Source organism: Myotis lucifugus, unplaced genomic scaffold, assembly GCF_000147115.1.
Source record: "Myotis lucifugus unplaced genomic scaffold, Myoluc2.0 scaffold_10, whole genome shotgun sequence".
NCBI lineage: Eukaryota > Metazoa > Chordata > Mammalia > Chiroptera > Vespertilionidae > Myotis > Myotis lucifugus.
This window is the reverse complement of record NW_005871058.1, coordinates 3,025,651-3,044,665: the sequence shown is the minus strand read 5'-3', so window position 1 is coordinate 3,044,665 and position 19,015 is coordinate 3,025,651. Positions and strand designations below refer to the sequence as shown.

Genomic DNA, 19,015 nt, shown 5'->3' with positions numbered 1-19,015 from the left:
TATGTGCATAAAACAGTTCATATAGTTTATTAGAAGAGTAAATCCTGAAGTATGCCACCCTGAAGGGTGCCATTAATGAACAAATGTGAGGAACTTTTTAAAAGATAGAAAACTAATTGGATTAAGTTGTTAGAGAAACAAGGACAAGAAAACCCATATCCCAGATCAGGATAGGAAAAAACCAAAGACGTATGAATAATTCGAGAGATAATTTAGGACAAATCCATCGAGTAGGAGATCATGGGGAAGCCATGTAAAGAATGAGCTGGAGCCCTGGCTGGTTTGGCTCAGTGGATAGAGCGTCAGCCTGCAGACTCAAGGGTCCCGGGTTCAATTCCAGTCAAGGGCACATGCCCGGGTTGTGGGCTCGATCCCCAGTATGGGGCATGCAGGAGGCAGCCAATCAATGATTCTCTGTCATCATTGATGTTTCTATCTCTCCCTCTCCCTTCCTCTCTGAAATCAATAAAAATATATATTAAAAAAAAAGCATGAGTTGGAAACAGCTAAGCCCTATTCCCTCTCTTGGAGTTGAGGCTCAGCAGAAAGAGTAGAAGTGTAAGAGTTGGAGAGAGAAACAGAATAGAACCTGAAATAATGTCATATCCACTAAGAGTATTAGAATTTAAAAAAAAATTAAAGGGGCAGCTGATTGTGGCACTGATCTTTGGCTAAAGACAAGAGCTCAGACCTCATTAGAAAGAATTCTGACTGGGCAGGGACCTAAATTTAGTACACCTTCCTCCTGCTGGGGAAAGACACCCTAATTAGAACTTAATTCACTGTCAGGGGAACAGGGAATCATAAATGAAAAAAACAGACACCCAAGCATTAAACATTTGAGGGGTGTTTAACACCACCAAATCCAGCAAACAAGAATGAACCCTAGGGATTAAAATCAGCAAAAGAAACTTTTTAAGTAATATTCTCTGAGAGACTGGTGAGAGAATTGCATCTATTACAACAACAGGTTGCTATAACAAAGATCTTAGAAATTAAAAGTAGAGATTTAAAAACAATTTTTTTTATTGTTTAAAGTTTTACATATGTCTCCTTTTTCCCTAATTGACACCCCCCCCCCCCGCCACTTCCACCCCTTTAAGTAGAAATTTCTTATGCTTAATTGATGGTTGAGTAGCAAAATGGATACTACTAAAGACTGAAAAACAGAAAGAAGCTGAGGGAATTTTCCCAGAATGTAGCATAATCGGGCAAGGACTGGGGTGGCTGGGGAAAGAGGCTAACTAACCACTACAGTGTAGGCCAGGGGTGGGCAACCCTTGGCACGCGTGCCAAACATGACACGCCAGTAACTGTTGCTGGCACTCGAAACCCTCTCTTATAATCTTCCATTTACAATTTTTTTCTTAATATCAACTTTTTTATTTTTCAGATAAATTCAGTGTAGGTGCATCTTAGATAAATAAATAATTTTACTTAACAAGTTGTCTTAAAGACCATAGACATGGATTGACGAGAGAGGGGAAGAGCAATTTCTATGCCTCTGCCTTAACTCTCCCTGCCTTCCTAGATATGACCAGTGTTTTGGTTTCATCCACATACGCTTATGAATCTTTCTCAGTGATGAATTTTGTTAAGTCTCGCAATAGGAGTAGCCTGACAGATGAAAGTAGTAGCTCGTGCATATCTCTGAAGGTCACAAAATATAAACCTGATGTAAAATCTCTGTCATCAGTGATGCAGCAGCAAAAGTCCCACTGATAATATCAAACGGAGTCATAAAGTTGTCGGACTATCAGTGTACATGTATACATTAAAAAATAAATGTATTTTTCATCATCATATACTATGTTTTTGTCGCGCCAATGAATTTTATTATTTCTTCAAGGTTCTTCACATACGTACACCTTAAGAGATATCAAGTAGGCGTAACATGTTCTCAAAAAATTAGGGTTGGCACGCAGAAGAATTTTGAGTCAGAGATTTTGCTGGTTTTGGCACGCACTCACAAAAAAGGTTGCCCACCCCTGGTGTAGGCTATGCTGTCCACTTAGACTCTAAAGAAGAAGAGGACTTGGATGAGCTTTCATACAGGACACAGATATCCTTGCACTTACGGCCTATTCTGCGATGTCCATTCACATACTATCCTAAAGCTTCTAGTTCCCATGTTTTTTGTCTGTTTTCAAGTCTCTAATCCTCCAGTATTTTTATGCAAACTGGACAACTGGAAATGCTGCTCTCAGTTCTGTTCCCTGGGGTCATTTCCCTTGCCCCCTACAGGTTAGGCATGCACAGCAGCATGCCATTGTCCAGTGGAAGTGGCACATACAAGTTTGGACTCAGGTTGGACAAGTCAATTGCATGAGCTCACCCTTAGAGAAGTTGGTGCACTGTTTACCTTTCCTTCAACTCACATCTGTGACCTCATGGAGGTTCCTAGTACCAAAGAGAAATAATTCAAACCTGGCTTATAGGTAGTTCTGCATGATATGGTTGGCACTGGCCAGAAGTGGAGTGCTGGCATTAATCAAATATTGAATTATACTCCTGTGAGGGAATCCATTGGGCAACAAAGAGTTGCCTAATAGTGTCATTGATGTCAGAGTTGTTAAGGGACAGAGTTGCAGCTACAACACCTGGTTTTTATGTTCAAAAATCTTTCTAGCAGGCAAGCAGTTGCATAGTAAAAGCACCCCAAAATCCACTTGTGGAGAGTACAGGGAGGAAAGATTTCCAGAAAAAAAAAAGGATCTCAAGAATGGTTTTCAATCTTGAATATTATGTATATAAATTATATGTGAGAAGAGTTTTGTCTCAACATTTATTTCTTTGAGTTAGAAAATCTTTTACTTACCTGGATAGTAGCTAATAATGTGAATAATATAAGAAATTCAAGCATTCTTATGAATCAGGCTGTGAATTCCCATGGTAATTTACTGGCTATTCTATCAGGAGGTAAGCTTTACAGTGACAGGAGCTGGATTTTATTTATACAGGGAAAAAAATACTTTGCATATAACCAGTCTCTCAAATTGGGAATTCTATTTAAGCCTAATAACTGTAATTTATGGAGCTGTCACTAGGTGGAGTGGCACCTCTTGGTTAGTATTTTCTCTAGGAATTAATGCCTCAACTTACAAAAATCATTCAGTAGAAGACAATTCCTTTTTGTAAACAAGATTAATCGAATAGTAGTATATATGTTGATGAAAATAAGCTTCCTTAGGAAATGTTACAGGAAATGTCATTCAATTTAAATAATAATAAAGCATTTCAAGCATTGCTGAGCAACTCTAACTTCTAGTAATTCTATTTCTAAATTGGATTTTGCCTTAATCAAAGTCATTTACTTGCTAAAATTTTCCCTTCTGAACCCAAATAGGTCACTAGTAGATCCAGGTCTCTGATTCCAGAGCCCATTCTCTCATTGTCTACCATACCACGTGCTCTCCCTCGTGCCTCTGATATTTCTGGTCCAGTCTTATAAATGCAACCTCTGCATGTGCATTTTTATTCTAGACGCAGTGGTTCTCAACCTTCCTAATGCCGTGACCCTTTAATACAGTTCCTCATGTTGTGGTGACCCCCAATTTCATTGTTACAAATTGAACATAATTAAAGCATAGTGATTAATCACAAAAACATTTTGTAATTATATGTGTGTTTTCCGATGGTCTTGGGCAACCCCTATGAAAGGGTCGTTTGACCCCCAAAGGGGTCGCGACCTACAGGTTGAGAACCGCTGTTCTAGAGAGTAAAAAACAAAACTGAGACTCAGAGGGAAGATATTTACTTAAGGTTATATATAATCTTCTAGTCATCAGATCCAATGGCATGGTAATATACACTTCCAGCCATTCATAGTAATAAGGAGGAATCCCCCACCAGACTTACACAGAACAATAAAAAGAAAACTTTCCCTAGGTACCTCCCTCCAATTAAGAGGAAGGGAGGGAGGGATAGAAAGAGGGAAGGAGAGAGGAAAGAAGAAAGCCATAAAATATTCTATAGACTAAAGAAGAAGTAGACAATGCAAAATCATGGTTTTAGATATTCACAAATTTTAAATTTATGGCTTTTAAAATCTTCTTTCTTAGTCTTACACTTTTTAGATGATTCAGTGTTTAAGTAATAGCAGCCCAAGGGGATAGCTTAAAAGTTATATATGCTAAGGAAAGTGCATGTTTTTCAATCTTGAATATTATGTATATTATATGTGAGAAGAGTTTTGTCTCAACATTTATTTCTTTGAGTTAGAAAATCAAAGTTAGAAAATCAGGTATGAAATGTTCCTTTTCTGTGGGAAAACCAACCTAAAGATAGTATATGTACCAGATCCCTAGTAGCACATTTAACACATGACTTCAGCAGCATGATAATTAAGTACATCAGCATACATGAACTTAATTTATATTCCCTTTTAAAATTAAAAACTTCTCTAACATTTTTAAAAAAGATTTCTCTTTGCAACTTTCAACTATATAATTAAGTATTATTAATTATAGTCGCAATGCTGTACATTACATCCCAGGACTCATTTACTTTATAACTGGAAGTTTGTACCTTTTGACCACCTTCCTTGACATTTTAAGCACGATTACATTTACAGTGCTTGGAGGCTAGTCTGTCCCTGAGGTGTCAGTGTGGTAGTTTGAGGAAATCCCCGAGATTTGTTTACATTTACAAATTGTACTTTTCTGCCACAGAAATGTTAATGCAAAGCTTCCAGATGATGTTTTTGAAACTCCTAAATTTCTATCTTTGTTTCAAAGAGATGCGGGGGTTACTAGTAATCTCAAGAGCCAACTGGTGAAGAAACTGAGTTGTCCTTTCCTTGTGTTTTTCAAATTCCTTGTATGTCAGGCGTTGGCAAAATGTGAAGCCTTAAAAAAAAGGACAATAGGAGAAGCAAGTTAAAAACAAAACAAAACAAAAAAACAGTAACAAAAAAAAGTATTTACCTAAACTGGCTTTATTCTAGACTTATTTTTCCCCTAAAATATTGTAGATAATTGTACTTACTATACTCGATTTTTTTTTATAAGAGAAAGTTTATTTAGAAAGTCACAGAGGTAGGAGAAGTGAGTGGTAGAAGAAATGGGCTCAGGAAACAAGTTACAGAGGCAAAAGAAGGGCCCTTGGAGCTTAGGAGAGAGAAGGGTAAAGGTAAGGCGCCTTGTGGGTGGGGGAAGGAGGAGGGAGATGGGAAAGGCGGGGTGTAGAAAGCTCAATATACTCATATTTTGCTTCAGAGTAATAACACTGAATCTTCACAAGTGCTCTATATTTAGCAAAAACACTTTTATTTTACATACATTATTTTATTTGATCTCCAAAAAAAACCCCATGCAGTATAAGAAGCAGTGAGGAACTACTCCCCCAGTTTCTAGAGGAATATAAGGAATTTAAGTGGCATGGCGAATGAATTGGAAGTGTTGGGAAGAAAAAAATGTTTTCCTCTTTGGGCCCCTGGCTGGGCCTGAAAAGTAAACTGACAAAGACAGATTAGCAGGAGAAAAGCATACAAGTCTATTTAAAAATACAAGTTACTAACTCAGCTCTTATTCATTGGCTCCATATGTGGCAGTCCTAACCTTCCACCACCTTAAAATCACCACCTTAAAATGCAATCCTTCTTAAAATCATGAATTTTCTTGGCTTAATGAGTACAACTTCACCTAACTCCCCTCCTAACATTTCATTTCTGTCTCATTGATAGATTCCTATTAACCTACCCCTTGACCATTAGTGTTCCTTAATGTTTTATCCTTGGATCTCTTATTTTACTCAATAGACTCTAAACAGCCTCAATTTTCACATGCTGCCAGACATTTAATTTTAGCTCCTATTTCTTCCCTGGGCTTCAAAATTGCACATCCAGCTTCTCTGCTGAAAATCTTGACCAATAGGTCCCACACGTATCAAAAGACCAAAACGGATTCAACCATCTCCCTAAATGTGTTCCTTTTCCTGTTTTCTATCTGAATCGGTGGCAGTCACCCCACCTGGAAACTTGAGAGTCATCTGTGAGTCACCGATATCTCTCAAACCTGTTCCCTCCTCTTCATCCCCCTTGCCTCTGCCACAGTACAGGCCTACCTCATTTCTCACTTGGAGCACTCTAGCCTCCTAATTAAGAACCCTGCCTCCAGTGCCCCTGGCCAACTTTTCTCCAACCTGCAGCTATGCGTGCTCTATCTAAAATACCAATCTAGCCATATCACTTTCTTAAAAATAACGTTCCACGTCTCCCAAATGCCTAGTGAATTCCATGGTTGCTAAATAAGGCCCTTCATAATCTGACATCTGCCTGTTTCTCTAGTTTCAATTCCTGGCAACCCCTTGCTGCAGTTTCTAGCACTTACTTATTTTTGCTCACAATGTTCCTTCTGTCCAGAATATCCTTCATTGCTTTTTTGGTTTAGCTCATATTTACTAATTCTTTAAGATTCCTAGTAGGCATTGTCACTTCCACAAGCCTAGCCTGATCGCCTCAAATGAGATCAGGTAAATTCTCCTCCTCCAGCCTTCCATAACTCCTCTGGCTCAAACATATCCCTATTATATTATGGCTAGAGGCCCAGTGCACAAAATTTGTGTACGGGAAGGGTCCCTAGGCCTGGCTGCCGATCAGGGCTGATCAGGTTCCCCACCTTCCCTTGCCACCCACACACCTCCACCACACAACCCTCCCACCCCCACCTCCCTGCCTCCTCCTTCCCTCACTCCCTCAGGACCCCACCACCACTGCTGGTTGCCCGCCATGTTCCACGCTGCCCCCTGGTGGTCAGTGCACGTCATAACGAGTGATCGAACTGTTCCTGTTGAACTCCCGAGGGGACACTTTGCATATTAGCCTTTTATATATATATATAGATTGCTTTATAATGGTTGTCTCTCTCATACATGAATTCTTCCACTGACTTAATTTATTCACCAAATATCTATTTTTTTTAATTTTTTCAACAAATATCTATTAAACGTCTATGTGCTAGTCACTTAGAGCATTGGAACATGAGCTTATTGCAAGCAGAGGCATTATCTTACACATCTTAGTATTTTTTGGTGCTTATACAAGTCTGACATGTAGTAAATATTAAAAAAAATCTTTGGTGAATAATTGAATGGATAAATATTTGATATCAGGAGCATTTTACATCAACAGATGAATTTCAAGTAATCAATTACTTGGTAGGAAACTCAAATATGGGGAAAAGAGCATACATCATAGAACATACAGATGGTTTTTTAAAAAATCATTTAGTTGCATATTGATATAGTGTGACAATTTTACTGAATGAGGGATAAACTTCAAGAAGAGACAAAATAGTTAAGCTATTTAGGGAAAAATATCAGATACCTCTTCACTTTCCAAGTGCTTATAGCACTTGGCACTGTGCAAAGCACTTATATTCATTATCTCCCTTTAAAGCATATTGTTGAATGAATGTTGAATGGAAATAGATATTAAAATGCCTACAATTCCTCCATTTTCCTCAAAGCCAAAAGCAATGAAGAATTGAATGTGAAAAGCTAATATAGTAATGGCAGCCAAATGAGGTTTGTTTTGAAGTTAGATGAGATCAAATGAATCTGAAAAGATTCCCGATGTTAGGTTCAGAATACTTAGCATCATTATTTAATTGCATCAAAACAGATAGAATACAGGTGGTAACATATCTGTTGCCATATGCCCTGTGTTCAAAGAAGGACATGAGAGAAAATAGCTGAGAAATTAGCTGAGAAATCCCAGTAACTCAGGCAAATAAATGTATGCCCTACTCCATGAATGTTTTTTTCTAAAAATTAGTAATGCCTTAGAAACCATCTTTTATTTATTTATTTATTTATTTATTTATTTATATATTTTAAAATATATTTTATTGATTTTTTACAGAGAGGAAGGGAATGAGATAGAGAGTTAGAAACATCGATGAGAGAGAAACATCGACCAGCTGCCTCCTGCACATCTCCCACTGGGGATGTGCCCGCAACCCAGGTACATGCCCTTGACCGGAATCGAACCTGGGACCCTTCAGTCCGAAGGCCGACGCTCTATCCACTGAGCCAAACCGGTTTCGGCAGAAACCATCTTTTAAAAGAAAAAAATGTTCACTACTTTTCTAGTTGGCCAAGTTACTTAACCTCTCTAAGCTTCAGTTATCTTATTTACAAAAATGGGATAATAATAATACTTACATAGATTATTGTATAGAATAAATAATTTCATAAATCCATGTTAGTGCCTGACACATAGTAGGCTCAACATTAGTGTCAACTAATATTAAACATTAGCAGTATTTAATATTTATAGTTTATAATAGATTATTAATTTAAATATTAAGTATTTTATAACTACCCTATGAAGTAGTTATAAAACGATGAAGTAGTTGCTATTATTTTTCCCATTTCATAGGCGAGGAAGCTGAGGCATAAAGAGGTTCAATGACTTGCCCAGGCAATTTGGCCCTGATAACCCACTTATGGCAATTATGCTATTTTGTCTCTCACATGACAATCTTTGGAAATTTGCACTAAAACTATTTTTTAGTTTAAAGAAATCTTAAATTAGGGAATCAGCTGAACTGCCAGAGGACACTGAGTGAAAAAAATCTTGGAGCCTATTCAACTGCTGGCAGGCTCCTCCTCTGTAAAATTAGGTCATTTCCTAAAAGAGAGGAGGGAGGGAGAGAGAGAATGAAAAACAATAGGAAGACTCAGAGTCAGAAAAAGAGACAACAGAGAGGGCAGGAGCATGAAAGCGGCAGTGGGTGATATGCTGAAGGGGAGGTGAGACTTGGGAGCAGAATGAGAGAAAATGTTCACCTTTTTAGAAGAAAGGTAACCAAAGAGCTTCCAAAAGAAAAACTAGAGAACTTGCTCTGGAGATATTAACAAGTAGCCTGAATGTAACCACTGTGTATAACATTATATTTGTATTACATACTCGGTCCCACCCAACTTACTTGGCTATAACTATCACTGATAAAAAAGGAACAAGTCTGAATCAATACCTGATACGGCATCTGGATCTTTTCCATGCAAAAGCTTCTTCAGTTTCTTACTAACCAGGTCCAATAAAGTAACTGGTGTCTGCATAAAAAGGGATTTTCAAATATTTAATACTAGTGGCCCGGTGCACAAAATTCATGCACTCAGGGTGTGTGTGAGGGTCCCCCAGACTGGCCTGTGCCCTGTCACAGTATGGGAGCCCCGTGATCCATTGCCCCAAAGAGGTAGACCCCGCTCACCCATCTGGGGCTCCTTGATGGATTGCCCCAAAAAGGTAGGCGGGAGCCTGGGGAGGCCTGCGGATCCCCAGGCTGGGTCCATGGTGGAGGGGCCTCTATGCGCACCTGTGGACCCTCGGCCGGGGCCGCGGTGGAGAGGCCTCTCTGCCACGGCCCCACCCTTGTCCCTGACGTTGCAAGTCCCTGCCCATCCGCGCCTGCTATGCACGCAGCCTGCTGACTGGTTGTTATTGTGACGGAGTCCCGAACAATTTGCATGTTACCCTATTATTAGTATAGATGATTTTTTTTTTCCTATCCAGAAACATAGATAAAAACGTAATGGTTTTGACCAATGAGTCGGGGAAAACATTCCAGCTGGGGAGAAGGGGTGGGCAGCAGACCTCTGAATTATAAAAGGTATGAATTCTTGAAATTTTTTTAGAATTCTTACAATTGTCTACTTTCATGTGTGAACTACATCTGAAACTAGGTTAAGCAGTCATTAGTGTAATGTTCTGTAAAAAATTATGGTTCTAAAGTAGCCCTGATCTAAATAATCTTACATTGTAATTACATGGTAAGTATGTAAATAGTAGCTCTAAAATACATGAAAACATTATCATCTTAAAATGGATAAATGCTCCTTTTCCAGGTTTTGGGTACACAAAGGTAGTCCCAGACTACAACATGTATACCTCAGCTAATATTGCTACGGAGGGCATCCCTACACCTACCAATGCTGAACCTCCTATCTACACAGCTTCTTCATCCTGCACCCCAGGCTGCCTTTACATTAGCTTCTATACTCTTGCCAATTTCAATTCATGAAGCTGTCTCCATTAATTCATTCTGTCATTCTGTAAAAATTTAGTGAGTGATTGCTATGTTCTAGGTGACAAACAGATCAAGTTTCTGAACTCTTGGAGCTTACAGTTTCATGGAAGAGAAAGACAATTTAAAAAAAACCCTGCAAATAAATAAATAAGTAAACAAAACCACAAAAAAATAAAAAATCAGCAAATACATCATCTATTTTCAAGTAGTGTTCGTGCCATTGAGTAAGCATGAAGCAGGGTAACAGGCTAGAGTGAAGACAATGGGTAGCCATCCTACTTGAGAAGGGCTTCTGCTGAGAGTAACATTGTAAGCAGAGGCCTGAAGAGATGGGAAGGAGTGAGCCTTAAGAAGATTTGGGAGAAAAATGTTCCAGACAGATAGTAGACAGCATAGAAAAAGCTCCGTAACAGGAAAAAACTTGGCACGTTTGAGAGCCTCCATTATAAATGCTGCCATCTCAGCCTCCCTGAAATACCTTCTGCCCTAATCTCCAGAAAGCAGTCATGAGAGGGCTTCTCCCTGCTTCCTGAATCCCACATTCGCACTTCCTTCAGCCCATGCCAATTCCTTTTCTCCTTTGTGGCCTGCTGCCAAATTTAAGCCAGTATGTTTCATTATAACACTGCTCACTCTGACATGAAGGGAAGGTCATAAAATGAAAAAATCCTTTCTAATTTCTTGCCTGTATGTAGGAAAGAGAATTCATTTACCCAGAGGAGGAGGCAGGATGAGAAAAAAGAAAGGGGAGAGGCTAAGTGCTAAGGAAGAGGGAGAGGAAATGTTCTTTCTAAATTCCTAGTTGAAATCTGGGACTCAATTTACAAGTAAACTATAGACATGAGTTTTGATTTAGTGACTGTAGAATTAAACATTTGTATAACCTGGGCTCCCCAACCTCCATTTATTATATATATATATATATATATATATATATATATATATGTATATATATATATATATATACACACACACACACACATACATACACACACACACACATACACATACACACAAATATATACATATATATATACATACATATATATATACATACATATATATATATATATGAAATATATAATATTTTTATTGATTTCAGAGAGGAAGGGACAGGGAGAGAGAGAAACATCAATGATGACAGAATCATTGATCCGCTGCCTCCTGCACACGCCCTATTGGGAATCACAACCTGGGCATGTGCACTGACCGGAATTAAACATGATCTCCTGGTTCATAGGTCAACGCTCAACCCCTGAGCCACACCAGCCAGGCCATTTATTATATACTAGAGGCCCAGTGCATGACATTCATGCACTGGGGGGGGGGGGGGGGGGTGTCCCTCAGCCCAGCCTGCGCCCTCTTGCAGGGGAATGGGCCTAAGCCAGCTGGCAGTCATCCCCTGAGGGGTCCTTAGTGCTGCCATGGAGGTGGGAGAGGCTACTGCCACTGCCGCTGCACTGCTGAGCTCATTAGCCCTGAGCCCAGCTCAGGTTTCTGGCTGAGCAGCGCTCCCCCTGTGGGAGAACACTGACCACCAAGGGGCAGCTCCTGTGTTGAGCATCTGCCCCCTGGTAGTCAGTGTGTATCATAGCGACCGGTCATTCCACCGTTTGGTCGATTTGCATATTAGCCTTTTATTATATGGGATTTTGATAAAAACAAAAACAACTATGTATAGAACATAACAACTGACTTACAAATGAGTTTCCAGAATATATTTCATTCAAAATTCATAATATGGGGACTGCCTCTTGTATATTCTAATTACCACCTTTTTCTCTGAAATAATGGAAAAGAAACTTCAGTTAAGGTTGACAGAACTATAAAATTTGAACCAATATTTATTTCTTATGACATGAGATAAATTTTTTAAGCAAAAAAAAAAAGGGGGGGGGAAGGAAACAATTTTTTTGTACAGGCTTTGGAGAAATACCACTAAAAGTACCACTGTCAGTACTAAAATATAGTAGCAAGGCTAAAAAAACAATCATTTAATCATTTTCTTGATATATTTTGTAAATCTGACCACATTTTACTAATTCTATTGCTACCCCTCTGTTTCAAGTCACTATATCTCTTCCCTAGATTATTACACAGCCTCCTAAAGGTGTTCCTGCTTTTACCCTTGCCCCTCAACAATCTATTCTCAACACAAAAGACACATCTATCTTTATAAATGTCAGTCATATCAGGCCACTATTTTGCTCAAACCCTCCAGTGATTCCCTATTTTATTGCAAGGAGGAGCAAAGTCTCTCCAATGGCCTACAAGGGCCCCCACATCTCTGACCTCATCTCATACTACCTTCCATTCTGCTCACCACTTCAGCACTCAAAAATGGGTTGGGTCACCCCCAGGGCCTCTGCTCTAGGACCCAATCTCTCTCCCCCAAACCATGACTCCCACCCTCACAGTCATTTGGTTGACTCTCTTTCAGTCTTTGCTGAAATTTTACTCTCTCATTGAGCCCAATCTTGGCCACCCTGTTTAATACTGTAAGTTCCCAGTCATCCCCACTCTGGCACCCATAAATCCTCTGAACCTGCTCTTTTTCTATTGCATTTATTGCCCCCTATCAAACTATATGAATTGACTTGATGATTGTGTGTATTATTTTATTGTCTGTCATGCTCACCTGGATATAAGCTCCTCAAGGATCTACATCTTCGTGTTTTGTTTGCTGATGTATTCTAAATGCCTAAATAAAACCGTGCCTGGCACATAGTAATGCACCAGAAATGGGTTGAAGGAATTAATATATTTTCAAATATTGACATTAAGTCTGCTTCCTTCTCTTTAGTGGGTAGGGGAAGACAGCATTCCTTCAAACTTTGCACAATACAGGCACTTAATAGATTATTTATTAAGTGAATTACTTGCCTTTTTGCTGAACAGAAATAGCTTGGCACTAAATGTGCCCAGGCAAAATGCCAGAGATACCTTGAAGAGCTCAGAGTGATATTCCAGTAGAAACCAGATGAGTTGTTCTGCCTGGACTTTTGATAATGATTTGGTTTGAAAAACTGCTTTGGCAAGAGTTTTCAGGACAACCGTTTTGTCATCATACTGAAAACAGAAAGATTACATTAGCTCGAACAGTTTTTCTTTTCTTTTTATTGAATTTATTGGGATGACATTGGTTAACAAAGTTACACATGTTTCAGGCGCACAATTCCACAACACATCATCTGTACACTGTTCTGTGTTTACCACCCAGTCTAGTCTCCATCGCTCCATCCATGACCATTTATCTCTCCTTTACCCTCCCCCATCACCTCTCTCCCTTCTCCCCCCAGCAATCACCACATTGTTGTCTGTCTGAACAGTTTTTAAAAATAATAGCCGAAAATTGTTATTGTAATATTTTGTTGCCTGTTTTTGTAACTTGCAGGCATTAGGCTCTGATGCGATAGCCATAAAAGTAAGTAGCCGTCCTAATTCTTCTCTAATGCTGGGCAATAACAATCTTAGATAGAGTTGTGTTGCCTCCAGTGCTTCTGTTCTTTTCTCATTTTCTGTTACATGGATTACCAAGATGACAAAGCATGGGACAAAAAATGGAGATTATAGAATTTAGTAGCCAATTAAAATGCTATGATGCTGTACGTATTTGGCTTGTGGATTCTTTTTTTCACCACTTAGAAATTTTTGTTATGAAATATTTAAAACACACAGGAAATTATCTATATAATTCTATATATGCCAAACACCTGTGTAATTACATCTACCATTATCAAACAGTATTTTGTTTTCAACATGGAATTATATGGCCACCTATATAGCTAAAAAAGTTGTGATACTATATAACTCAATTTTTATTCTGCTAAAAGGTCACTAAATACCAGTTTTCTAATCCTGTATTATATCAAAATATGTTTCTTAGAATGTCCCTGTGATGTAATTACCGTTGATATAATGTTCTATAGTTAGTTATATTGGATGGTACAATTTACATGGCAGGCAACATTAGTGAAGTGAAAAAAGACTCCATGCAGTACCCTGACACCACAGAAGAAAATATTAAAATGTTACACTCATATAATATATAACATTTCTTCAATTTGTACCTTTAAAAAGTTTTATTATGCTAGCCAGTCACAAAAGACTGTGAGCCTAAGCTCCAATCAAGAGTAAGGGACAGGTCACATGCATCAGGATTAAAAAGCCAAGTGGACTGCCCACTCAGCGTGTGGGTGCTCCCAGACCATGTGCGTAGGCACCTTCCTGCAAGAGTAGAGATATTTGCCTTGCTGAAAAAAAAGTTTTATTATTCAAAAAATTAAAGTTTAGCCTAAAACTGGTTTGGCTCAGTGGATAGAGCGTCGGCCTGTGGACTGAAGGGTCCCAGGTTTGATTCCGGTCAAGGGCATGTACCTGGGTTGCGGGCACATCCCCAGTGGGAGATGTGCAGGAGGCAGCTGATCGATGTTTCTCTCTCATCGATGTTTCTAACTCTCTATCTCTCTCCCTTCCTCTCTGTAAAAAATCAATAAAATATATTAAAAAAAAAAGTTTGAACATCATTTCTTACCTAAAAGTTCAATAATTCCTGAACGAATATCAAAATACTCATCAGTTAACAGGCAATATCTCTCTTGATTATAATATTTTCCTATGACATCAAAGAGTATCTTCTTCTGTTTATTCAGTCTTGTCTCTTCATTTCTGTTTTGCACGAACTGCTGACTAACTGAAATGACGAACTGGTCAGGGAAATACTCCACGCATTCAATTGCTGCATTAAGCCAGTTGTCAATCCTGAAGGAAAAATACAAAAGAAAATAAATCAATGGTTAACATTTCCATTTAATAACCTAAAGCACTGTTTGATAAAACATCATCATACCTATTTTATATTTAACTAAATCTAAGGAAGAAACTATTTTTCAGAGAATCATTTCAATAAATTTTGCAGGATGAATGAAGGAGAGAATAAGAGGGAATAGCTTGTTTCCTCACCAAATACCACCATACCTTTCTATACCTTTATTTTCTTTCTTCTTTTTTTAGACAAAAAATTCTTAAATTGATTTCAGAGAGAGGAAGGGAGAGGGAGTGAGGGATAGGAACATCAACGATGAGAGAGAATCACTGATTGGCTGCCCCTGCCTCCTGCACAACTCCTACTGGGGATTGAGCCCAAAACCTGAGTATGTATGTGCCCTGACCAGGAATCCAACTTTGACCTCTTGGTTCATGGGTTGTTGATGCTCAATCACTGAGCCACAACAGCCGGACATTTATACCTTTATTTTCAAGGAGTCAAAATATTTTTGGCTACCTTTTCATTATTTATTTCTAACTTCATGAATTCATCTGTACTGCTCCATTTCATCAGTAGTTTCCCTCTGTTTTCCCACTACAATAATTAGATGCATTTGGTTGTAATATTATTATTTGAAAATAAGATACCAAATATTTCCCCATACAAGATGCACTGTTTATCCTACCACACACTGTCTTCCCTTTCTTCTCTCTCCACCCCAACAAGACAAGAAATGTAAGGTCCTTTCACTCCTTCCTTCCTACAATGATGCCTTTGAAAGGCCTTTAATTCCCCCTTAACCTCATCTGCCATCTTACCAACCCCCAAGTTATTATAAGTTCCCTTAATACTATGTCCTTGTTTTGACTTCTTATTTAGTGCTTATATCTTATACATTCCCACACAGTGTTACATACCAACTTGGAATTTGTGTGTGTGTGTGTGTGTGTGCATGTGTGTGTAAAAAATGAGAGAAAATAGCACAGATCAAAGTTCAAAGCCATAACAGTGTTTCTTGGCTATTTTCTTTGCATGAGGTTCCTAAGAAATATATCCTATGAAATCTTTTTTTAAAAAATATATTTTTATTGATTTCAGAGAGGAAGGGAGAGGGGGAGAGAGAAAAACATCAATGATGAGAGAGAATCATTGATCAGCTGCCTCCTGCACACCCCCTACTGGGGATCGAGCCCGCAACCTAGGCATGTGCCCTTGACCAGAATCAAACCCAGGACCCTTCAGTCTTCAGGCTGACGCTCTATCTGCTGAGCCAGACTGGCTAGGGCCTCTATGAATTCTTGATAATCCTCAAGAATCTTTCCTTCATCCCTCTTCCCTTTATCCTTCCATCTTTCCTTCCTTCTCTTTATTTCCCCAACAGTATATTACACAAAAACATAGTATAAAGCATATGTGTTATTTAAAGTATTTGGGAGACAGAGGTAAGGAAGAGGCCTAAAACCCTAATTTCCTCTGTGGAAAAATGAACAATCATTTCAGTACCCAAAACTGAAAAATCATAACATAGCAATATAAGCATGTTATTTAGAGATATGGAAAATATGTTGCAAATGGTTGTCATGGGGAAAGGGCAATGGGTGGGGAAAAGGGTAGGGAACTGCTATTTTTGGTAAAAAAAACCTATAGGATTCTTTGAATGTTTTACATTACATGCATATATAACACATATAAAAAATAAAACATTTAACAAAATGTACATAAGAATACCAGCTTTCCTTCCCTACTGTGTCTTATTTACTTATCCCTCCAAGTCTGTTACCCCATTGTTATAGGCAACAAATATAAAATGTATAACAAATTGCTTAGCACAAAGAAAGGTCCAACAAGTGGGAATTATTTTTATCAGCATCTTTATGGATTAATTACATCCATTTTTAGTTAGGAATTTCTAGAGGTACCCTGTGTCCTCAAGGGAAATTGATGGGACAAGTTATTTGTTCATTTGTAATAGATAAAAATTATAGTTCTGTTGGCTCCTCCTCTTCTGCCTATCCTCTAAATATTAGTCTTCCTCAGATCTCTCCTAGTCCCTCTTCTCTTCTCACTCTTGACATGCTTGCTTTACACCCCTTTGCAGGAAGCCGCCCATTGTCTTCACTAGCAGAGAAGTGCAAACAAGGATCCTGGAAGGCTGGTGAACCTTGAACCCATGGCAAGGGCCAGAGTTATGCTCCGATTGTCTAGTCCAGACAATGGGGGCTCAAGTTATTTCCTGACCAAATAGTCTCAGAGTAAATCCTTCTAATATTTACTGACCTTTAAGATAGTCTGCCTGTTACCGCAATTACCTGCCTAAGAGCTAGAAGTGTATCCAAAATTGAATAAAAGGCTGGTGAGGCCTGGGCACCAGTGGAAGTCCTTCCCCTTGAGTTGGGCTTGCCCGTCTGGCCCCCAATATTTCTAAATTATTTCTTGTCTTTTTCATTTGAGTGCGGCCCCTCTTCCAGATCCTGAACCCTGAACCACGCGGGACATGGGGGAACATACACACCCTTTCTTTGGGCACCCTGTATTTCCCTTATCACACTTTTTCTAACTTGTTGATAGCCTTCGCTCCTTTAGGGTGCAAACAATGCTTGTCCTGCTTCTCTCATGGTTTGACCAAATGCATAAAGGGTGTAACCATTAATGAATTGTGTATGCATTCCTCTTAATTGCCCTGGGTATGGGGCTCTTCTTTCCACTGTTAGTGACATAATAAGGAGAAAACCACAAGTAAATGAAGTATATAGTCAAGAGGAGTAAAGCAAGAGGTAGCTTAGCTAGTTTGTTTTGAAAGGCAAATGGCAGGGAGATGCTTAGGAGAGGCTTACACAATGGACAGAAGATACACTCATTAGAAGATGGTATTGGATTAAAAAGAATAAGGACTGGTAGTGTAGAATATAGCACCTCCAGTTAATCTGATCATGGTTGCAAAAAATAAACTAAATGTTACTGGATCTAAGTTGCCTCACTTGTCTTGTTTGACGTAATTGCTATGTAGAAGGAAACTTTTACAGGGAAGTGAATAGTGAGTCAATACGCCAAACACACTACTTTTATTATATCTGAAAAGTCAGTTCTTGGAGACAGTAAAAGGATCAGTGGTTGCCAGGGGTTAGGGGAAAGGGAGGGATGGATAGGTGAAGCAGAGAGGATTTTTAGGGCAGTGAAACTATTCTGTATGATACTATAATGGTAGATACATGTCATTATACATTTGTTAAAGCCCCTAGAATACACACCACCAAGAGTGAGCATTAATGTAAACTATGGGCTTGACATTGATCTATCACTATAGGTCCATGGATTACAACCACCATTCTGGTGCAGGATGTTGACAGTGAGGAAGGCTGTGTGCCTGTGGGGCAGGAATATATGGGAACTCTCTATACATTCTGCTCAGTTTTTCTGTGAACCTAAAACTGTTCTAAAAAATAAAGTTTATTTTTTTTAAAGTCAGTTTTTCCTTACAAACCTCTGAAAAAAATAATGAAAACAAATTACCTTCTTTTGAAAGCGGGAGAACAGGTTTGTCAACTGTGATATTTGGAGGTAAAGCCAGATTCCCACTCTTTGCATGAATAAGTTCCTTAATTCTTTTCTCATCAATTTCTGTGCTAGAGGATTTGAAATTATTTCATCTTCTGGTCTGTTAAGAAATAATATGTGAATTTTCCCATTATATACAGGACCAAATTTTCAAATAACAATTTATTAAACTTACTCATATATTCCCTAGTTCCAAAAAAGATCTCAGGCAGCTTACAATAAAAGACACGAGTAATAAAATCTGTATATATAAAAGCCAGCCACCTGAACGCTGTAATGACCAGAATGACCGGTTGCTATGATGCCCACTGTGGCCAGCGAACCGACCCGATGGGGGGGGAGGGCCGGCTGGCCAAACTCCTGTGGCCCCTCCCCTCAGCCGGCCCCACCCCTGATTGCACTCCCCACCCCAATAGGGGGCAGCGCCAGCTTTGTAATCTCCTGAAGCCCCTCCCCCTGGATGGGCCCCCCCCGGACGACGGCCGATGGCCCCACTTTTTTAAAAATTCTACACCCAAAAGCAGGCTCGGCCCCTAATCAGGCCCCCCCCCCACTTAATCTTGGTTATGTCTAGTCTGCAAACCACCATGGTTCCTTTCTATGGGATTCGGGAGCAATTGTGCATGCAACACTAGCGGGCGTGCCAATTTTTTTTTTCTCC

The 19,015-nt window shown here is 39.1% G+C and overlaps 1 protein-coding gene across 1 annotated transcript in view; it reads right to left on the bottom strand.

Annotated features, from left to right (window-relative positions):
- Window positions 1-3,966: 3,966 nt before the first annotated feature.
- DEPDC4 (DEP domain containing 4) overlaps window positions 3,967-19,015 on the bottom strand; it is a 20,048-nt gene continuing 4,999 nt past the window's right edge. The window contains 8 exon segments of the mRNA XM_023749819.1: window positions 3,967-4,847; window positions 8,979-9,057; window positions 12,975-13,100; window positions 13,407-13,549; window positions 14,566-14,792; window positions 16,866-16,917; window positions 18,310-18,420; window positions 18,423-18,454. Coding sequence (XP_023605587.1) covers window positions 4,720-4,847; window positions 8,979-9,057; window positions 12,975-13,100; window positions 13,407-13,549; window positions 14,566-14,792; window positions 16,866-16,917; window positions 18,310-18,420; window positions 18,423-18,454 — 898 coding nt within the window. The 3' untranslated portion in view covers window positions 3,967-4,719.